This window comes from Dipodomys ordii, unplaced genomic scaffold (assembly GCF_000151885.1).
Source record: "Dipodomys ordii isolate 6190 unplaced genomic scaffold, Dord_2.0 Scaffold282, whole genome shotgun sequence".
Classification (NCBI taxonomy): Eukaryota; Metazoa; Chordata; class Mammalia; order Rodentia; family Heteromyidae; genus Dipodomys; species Dipodomys ordii.
This window is the reverse complement of record NW_012267498.1, coordinates 211,496-219,702: the sequence shown is the minus strand read 5'-3', so window position 1 is coordinate 219,702 and position 8,207 is coordinate 211,496. Positions and strand designations below refer to the sequence as shown.

The window sequence follows — 8,207 nt, the reverse complement described above, 5'->3', positions numbered from 1 at the left end:
GCTTCTTTATTAGGCAACACGATGCCCCATTTAGTAAAGGCAGTAAATAATCAACCTCCAACCCCTTCTCTGGGGCAGCCACCACCATAGAAGGCAGCAAGAGCCCCTTATCTACTATTGGGCATCAGCCATAAATCCTAGTCCGCCATGATGAAGCCCCTGGCCCACACGTCCACACCTGGGTCTCTGCCTCCTGGCCCCTCCAAGGTTATATAGGTCACCTCAGACAAGAGCCGTAGCTTCTTCTTACTTCTCCCTTGTGAGGAGTCTTGCAGGCCCCCTTCCCAGCAATCAACCTTTCTTGGTTCTCTGTACCTGGATGTCTGCGTGGTTTTCTGGCAGTCTTTCTCTTAACACCCCCCATGGTCATCTAGTCAGAAACCAGGCTGACGCCACTCATTCCCCCACTGCTTCTCAAGTCCTACAGCATCTACCAAGTGTCTCTTGATCCCATCACTTCCTCCTCTAATATGACCACGGCTGAAGGTCACCCTGACTTGGCACACAGATGACTTGAGGTGCTGACCATCAATCACTCTTACTCCCTCGGGCCAGATGTCCTTCTACAATGCGGCAGTGGAGAATGCTTGCCATGTTCCTTACCTGCCACCACTGGATACAGTCTAAACTCTTGTGTGTGCACCAATTGTCCTTCCAGCTGTCAGGCCCCATCCCTGCTTCTCATCTGTGCACCGAGTGCTCCAGTGTGCTGGCCTTTGGGCCACGCGTGCACTCTCTTCTCTCACCCTGTCCACCTCTGGTCCACACCTGGCCACGTCCCACACCTCATCCTTCCTTCCCGCTTCCTCCAGGCCTCAGCCTGCCAACATCCCTGGGCTGCTCCTAAATGTTTGGATGTCGGTTCTTGGCATTTCAGAAGCCCTTGCTTACGTGCTCTGTGATGGTACTGCTCAGGTGGCTCTGAAGCTCTTCAAGGGAGGGGTCCTCGCTCCTCTTTCTTCCTGTTTTTTCCTATGCCTAGCACAGAGCCCGGCACACAGTAGGCAAATGACAAACAGTTGTGATTTTTGATGCTAGTGATGTAGAATGGGAAAGCCCTTGTTAACATCAACTCTCATTTTAATGAGGAAACAGAGGTCCAGACAGACAGATGCTGGGCTCCAAGACCCAGAGGAAGCGGCAAAACCAAGACTTCCCCGTCCAAGCCCGGGATGTCCCCACTACCCTGCCTCTCCCCTCACAGCCAGCTAGTCCCAGCTCGCATGCCTGGCCTGCAGAGCCTCTGCATGGAGCATCCCTCATCAGAAAAGCATCTGGCAGCAAGTACGTGGAAGCAACCTTCTTCTGAGGTTCAGGTGCTACTGCTACTTCCTTCCCCACCTCCAGACGGGTAGCAGGTGAGGCTGCTGTTCCAAGCTCCCTGAGGGAGCTGTGCACAGGCAGAAGCCCGGGCTCTGGGAGCCTCCTTACCTCATGGGGAAGACCAAAGGTGCTGGCCCAGCTCTGCCTGCCTTCCTTCCCTTCAGCCCTAGTCTTCAACACCTGGCCCAAGGGGAACGTTGACAAATGTCTCTTCCTTGTCAAACATCTGAGGTGGAAGTTGGAAGGATAGGGGGTTGGCAATGGAACTCGGTACATTTTGATTTGGAAGAGCCAATTATCAGCAAGTGATACCGAAGGGCTCTTCCCAGGGCCGTTGATGGGGCAGGGGGTTGAACAGTCAGGCTGATTGGCTCTGGGCTAACATCCCTGGAACTTTGGATAGGATCTTAATGGCCCTTTAGGTACACAAGATAACGGCCGTTCTTTCCCTCGGCGGCCCCGCTGGACCCAGGAAATGCGTGCTTCCTGATGGATCTATGGATTCTCTCTGCGCCATCGCTGTGGGCGCATGGCCAGCACTGCGCCGGGCACACCTTTCCTTTCCGGACGCTGGGGGTGGGGTAGGGGACACAAGTCACACCTATCCAGGTTCTTTCTTTGTACCAACAGCCCAGGAGGCATCTGGCCGGGGTGATCCCTGGAATCTGTGAGCCAAGCAAGGATCCCGGTGAGGACAAACGGATGGAGCTCAGAAGAAGAGGGGGGGCGGGGCCACCTCGGTGGGGTTGGGCCAGGCCGGGGCCGAGAGGTCGGCGGAGGCCGTGGGGAGGGCGGCCTGGCTGTGGATGCGCTGGTGCCGCACGAGGTGGGTCTTGCGGCTGAAGCTCTTGCTGCACTGCGGGCAGGAGAAGGGGCGGGAGCCGGTGTGGATGGCCTGGTGGCGGACCAGGTTGGTTTTGGAGCTGAAGCTGCGGGCGCAGACGGCGCAGGCGTGGGGGCGGCTGCCCGTGTGCACGGCCTGGTGGCGGCCCAGGTGGGACTTGCGGCTGAAGCGGCGGCCGCACTGCGCGCAGGCAAAAGGCCGGGCCCCGCTGTGGGCCCTGGCGTGGGCGACCAGGTTGGGTCTGGAGCCGAAGCGACGGCCGCACTGCGCGCAGGCGAAGGGCCGCTCCCCGGTGTGCACGCGCCGGTGCCGCGACAGGTGCTGGCCGTGGGCGAAGCCGCGACCGCACTCGGGGCAGAAGAAGGCTCGCTCGCCGCCGGCGCCCGGGGGGTCCGGCGGGCTGGATCCGGGGCCGCAGGCCAAGGGCTCGGCGGCGGCGGCGGCGGCGGGGTCCACGTCGGCGGCGCACTCGTCGCATCCAAACGGAGCCCCCTCGCTGCGGTGCAGACGCTGGTGCGTGGCCAGGTTCTTCTTCCAGCCGAAGCCCAGGCCGCAGTGGGGGCAGGAGAAAGGCTTGGGGCCGGGGGGCGAGGCGGAGGCCGGCAGGGCCGGGGGCGAGGCGGGCGCCTCGGCGGGGGAGGGCAGGGCCCGGCTGGCGGCCTCGTGCACGCGCTGGTGCCGCACCAGGTGCTGCTTGTGCGTGAAGCTGCGCGCGCACTGGGCGCACTGGTAGGGCCGCTCGCCGGTGTGGATGCGCTGGTGGCGGATCAGGTGCGTCTTCTTGCGGAAGCGCTTCTCGCACTCGGCGCAGGGGAAGGGCCGCTCGCCGGTGTGCGTCTTCTGGTGCGAGCCCAGGTGGATCTTCTGGCTGAAGCGCTTGCCGCACTCGGCGCACGGGTAGGGCCGCTCGCCGGTGTGCGTGCGCAGGTGGCGGGTCAGGTGGGCCTTCTTGCTGAAGCGCTTGTCGCACTCGGAGCACGGGAAGGGCCGCTCGCCGCGGTGGCTGCGCTGGTGCAGCAGCATGTGCGCGCGCTGCGAGAAGCTGCGGCCGCAGTCCGGGCAGGCGCAGGGGCCCTCGCCGCGGTGCAGCCGCTGGTGCAGCCGCAGCGTCAGCTGGTCCCGGAAACGCCGCTCGCACTCCCCGCAGCCGTACGGCTTCTCGGGGAGGGCGATCGGGGTCCACCCGGTCAGCGCCAGCCCGCCCAGAGTCCCCGGAGCCCCCGGCTCCAGTTTATACGCGGCCGCCAGGTGCCCCAGATCAGGGGCGGCAAAGGGGCCGGGGAGTAAGGAGAGATGCTGCGGCCACTCGACCTCCGCCTCCTGATCCTCCTCCTCCACCTTCACCTTCCGAATCATCCACTCGTCCCCTGCAGCGTCAGACACAGGGATTAAGCCCAGATGCTGCCCCTTTCCGCTGCCACCCGGAGCCCCACTCCCCGGAGCCCCGCGGACCCTGGCTTCCGCCCTCTGCGGAGCTCACCAAACGTTCCTGGAATGACCAACGCTGAGACTCCTTCCCACCCCCGCGCTCCCCGCAGCCCAGAAGCGGGAGGGCACTGCCCCGCCCACGAGCTCTTCTCTGTATTCCCCTTCCTCCTGCTCTCCAGTATGCACCCCGGACCTTGGGCTTCCACCCTGGACCTTGGGCTCCCCCCCCCCGTCCCCGTCCCCTCCCTCCCCCGCCCTTCCCCCCCCCCGTGTTCTTTTCCCTGCCTAAGATCGATTGGCAGGCTCCTTTCCGAACCAGCTTCTATATCCAGAAGAGCAGGGACCCCCAATTCCCAGTGTCTGCAAATTGGCAGCAGGTCAGCAAGTCTTAACACCTGACCTCCCTGCAGTGTACAAGGGGAGGCCCTTAGCCTCGGGGCTGGAGCCCTCTCTGGCTGGATAGGACCAGCCTTAGCACCTTTGCTACTTTGGCTCTCTACTTCCCAGCGCACCACGACACCTTGTACTCCAGTGGTTTCAAATGCACATGCTAACCCTACCCTGTCCCACAGGCTCACAGGTAAACCAGAAGATAGAGAAGAGGCAGTTTACAGAATGTGGGAAACTAGTTTAGCCTCTGGAGAGAGCCTCAGCCAAGGGCAGGTTCCAATTCCTAGGAACCTGTCCTAAGAGGTATCTGTAGGGCAGGACCTATGAATCTTTAATTTATTTTTGTGCTTGATGCTAGGGCTTGAATTCGGGGCCTGGGTACTGTCCTTTAATCTTTTCGCTTGAGGCTGACACTCTACCACTTGACCCACAGCCACTCTTCTGGATTTTTGCTGGTTAATTGGAGATAAAAGTCTCACAGAGTTTCCTACCCAGGCTGGCTTTGAACTGTGATCCACAGATCTTAGGCTCCTGAGTAGCTAGGATTATAGGTGTGAGCCACAGCACCTGGCTATCTATTTAAAGCTCCCAAATGGAATCTTGTTTGGGAACCCTCCAACCAGATACCTGAGCTCCTGTCAGACCTGGCAAGTCTGTCACAGTCTGGAGTCTTGATTTTAGTACACATAAATGGCTGTGTTACATCTACTCCCAGTTTCTTCTCTCAGTTCACTGGCTCCAAACCACTATTAGTTTATCCTAATCTGCTGTTGCCTCTATTTTCACTGTCCCATTCTTCTTACTCCAGCACTGCCAATGGCTTCTAGCTGCACCTGCAGCTCATCCAAACCTTCCAACCCTTTTCCAAGAGGTGAGACAGTCACTTCTGTAACACTCTCCCTCAGTCTCCTCATGTGACCCGTCATCTTTCCTGCCTCCAAGTCCATCCTCGCCCGCATCCGTCCACTACAGAGCTAAAGTCTACGCCTGCCCCAGAATGCGGTAGCTAGCAACAGTTTTGACAGATCCAGCTAATAAGGATCTCTTGTCATTAACTCCTGTAACACTCACTAGGACTCCTTCTATACTGATATGTGACTTTTATCTTGTCCGTTCAGTTATCTGTCTTGGTTCCCATTTGTATCATCCTCTTGATTTTAGATTCTGGGAGACAGACATGTTCTGACTTTGTGTCTAAGAACAAAATGTCTTTAAATAAAAATGAGCACCACCACCATTTACGGAGGGCCAACTAAAAAATGTCTTTAAATAAAAATGAGCACCACCACCATTTACGGAGGGCCAACTATAGATGAAGCACTGTGCACACACTGTCAAAACACTTCACAAGAATTATGAAGGCATAACCAAAGCTCCTGGACAGAAGGCAGTCACTCAGCTGGTAAATACGGAGCAGAGACATAACCTGGGCCTGTGCCCATCTCTTCACCACACTCAACACAGCCTATGCATAGTAGGCACTAAATAAATCCTGTTAGGTAAGTGATGCCAGCCAGGTGAGAGGTGGCAGTGGAAGGAAAGGATGGCTAGGAGTATATGGTGACAGAGAGATGCACTGACTGAAACAGACTGGGGGCACTGGTGTCCCCTGGGTCAGCGGAAGTTTAGGAGAGGAAGCATGCGGAAAAGGCTGAGCAGCACATTTCATCTTTGTGGTCATTATAATTTGGGTGATTGACAGCATGTATGTGACCTGGGGGGGGGGGATGAAAAGGCGAAGTTTCGAACTTCTGGGACAGGGGGAGTTTGAGGTGAGCATGCTTCTCTTTGGTGACCAACCTCTCCTCTCCCACCATCTACACACACGTAATTATTGTCGGATGCGGATGCGAGATTGCAGAATTGCAATTGGATGCGGATGCGAGATTGGGCCTGGACTCATCCTGACTGGAAGGGCCTGCATCCGTTGTTTCCAGGAGATCTGCTGCATCAGATAGCAGCACTGGAGCAACAGGAAGACTCACCAGAGCAGGAGCCCACGGGCTCGGTCTTCTGTGGGACACAGGCCTGGCCACCTCTGCAGGGGCCTTCAGCTTGTTCCATCTGGGCCTCTTCCTCCGGGCCAGCAGCCTTGAGCCCTGGTAGAGAAGAGATACCTCAAGTGTCCAGGAGGCGTCGCAGATGGAAGACAGTCACCACTAGTGCCAGAACGCAGGGGCAACTGGAGCCCCAATCCCAGCCCTGCCCACCAGACTCTGCCACCTCACACCTGCAGGAGCGGAATAAGAGCTGCCAGCAACACCCTCAGACTCCTTCAGGGAGGGCAGCCGCTAAAGGTGCACGGGTTTCAGGAGTCACAACTGTGAGGAGTTTCTGGAACGTGTGTGTGAGGTGGTAGAGCGAGGAAGGGCCTCTGACTAGAGGCTCTTAGGAACTCAGGAACTGGGAGCCTTCCCAGTTCCAAGGCAAATCATGGCTGAGGGTTAGGATGGCAAAAGCCTAGGCTGGCTCTGTCTTGACTGCCCTGCCTGAAGAGCCAGTTTCCTTCAGCCTCTGAGCTGCCTCCTCATTTCTTCCAATCCAGCTCCTATTCTCACTACCCAACTGCATGGGAAAACGTGTGTGTGTGTGTGTGTGTGTCCCTGCCTTCAGCCATCCAGGTCCCTCTCCATGTGCTTTATAAAATGTATTATGTTTTCATTTATGGTTGACTCACTAAGCTCTTCCAAATATCTAGAAGGGCAGACAGCACACAGTAGGTGGTCAATAAATACTTGATGGAAGAAGGAAGACTGGTCCCTGAGTCACCCTCCATAGTGACTTACCTGAGCACGTGCCCAGTACACTGTCTTCCCGAGAGGACACCTTCCCCTGGGCATTGTGGGACCCGTCCCTGGGCTCACTTTGTGGGGCCATCTCAGACTGTCCCACGGAGAATCCTGTTATTGGCAGAAGGATGGGTCTAAAGCATCCAGGACAGAACTGGTGACCAGAGTAAGTGTGTGTGTGTGGGGGTGTCCTTTCCTGCTAGCACTGACAAGGAACAAAGAAACAGCCCAGGCTCTCCAGCAACCTGAACAGATGTCAATCTCAGCCTCTCTGTTAAGTCCAGAAGGACCAAGGACCAAAGAAGAGATTCAATCAATTTAAACCCCAGTGTCCTGTGAGTCCCCCCTGCATTCACAGCCTAGCACAACCCCTGTGGCAAGCATTCAAAGAGCCCAGGGCCCTCCACAGCCCCAGCACCGCTGGGCTGCAGCTTCTGGGGATGGCACTATTGTCTAAGTTGTAGATGCCCTCAGAGCCCACCTACCCCCAAATTCCTTCTGTTCTCCCACTTACCCAGGGAGCTCAGAGCCTCCAAAGTCTCTCTCATGACAGCCAGGTATAGCTCCCCTTGGGGAATGAGGCCACAGACCCTAAGAAGAAAAGACAGTCTTGTTCAGATTCTTCTGACACTTTCCCACCAGGCTCCACCCCTCAGCTCCATCTCTATCAGCTCTCCTCCGAGTTCCACAGGTGACACTATGGTGCAGATAAGGGGGATGGATAAGAAACCGCTCTCCGAGGGGTCCAAGGAGGTCTGGAAACCATTTCTGCTAGCTCTAGAAATCTGCCTGCCCTGCCCAGCTGGGAGGTCTCAGAGCCAGCCCTGGCCTGCCAGTTAGCAGTCCTGTCCCTTAGGCCCTGGGGGGGGGGTGCATCCCAGAGAGGGTGGGAGACCAGGGTGGGCAGCGGGGAACTTCATGTCCTGGGTGCTCCAGCTGTCACTGTAGGAGCTGGTGAGCCAGTCCCCACGCAGAGCTGTCACTGTAGGTCCTGGGAAGAAGGCCCTCTGAGAAGGGTCTGCACTCAAGGTAGTAAATGGCTCCTGGCTTTCCTTCCCTAAACCTAGGGCAAAATCACCCCCCTCCTCGTGGTGCTTCCCAAGGCTGGTACACACACACACACACACACACTCCCTGCTATGCCCCCTTTCCTGCTCCATTCCTCCTCCTGTGAGCTCCCTGCCCCTCCCCAACAGCCTCCCCTCCCCCTCCCAAGCAGCCTTTCCCTCGGCCTCCCCTCTCCCCGCTCCCCGCTCCCTCCCCTCTCGGCTCCCTCTGGTTTCCGCCCTCTCTCCCCACCAACTCCGGCTGCCTACTGGGACTCCTCCCCCTGCCCCGCCCCTCCGGCTCCTTCCCTACCCCCAAGGGCAAGACCAACCCCTCTCCTCCCCCCCCTGCCTCCACTGACCCTCAGCTCCAGGCAGCTCTCCCCC

At 57.9% G+C, this 8,207-nt stretch overlaps 1 protein-coding gene across 1 annotated transcript in view; it reads right to left on the bottom strand.

The window, feature by feature from the left end:
• Positions 1 to 1,062: 1,062 nt before the first annotated feature.
• The window catches only part of Znf467 (zinc finger protein 467), a 7,416-nt gene continuing 271 nt past the window's right edge, over positions 1,063 to 8,207 (bottom strand). Inside the window, exons 2-5 of the mRNA XM_013036386.1 lie at positions 7,289 to 7,365; positions 6,772 to 6,885; positions 5,971 to 6,084; positions 1,063 to 3,534 (exon numbers count right to left, since the gene is read on the bottom strand). Coding sequence (XP_012891840.1) covers positions 2,033 to 3,534; positions 5,971 to 6,084; positions 6,772 to 6,885; positions 7,289 to 7,322 — 1,764 coding nt within the window. The 5' untranslated portion in view covers positions 7,323 to 7,365 and the 3' untranslated portion in view covers positions 1,063 to 2,032. The remainder of the gene's footprint in view (positions 3,535 to 5,970; positions 6,085 to 6,771; positions 6,886 to 7,288; positions 7,366 to 8,207) is intronic.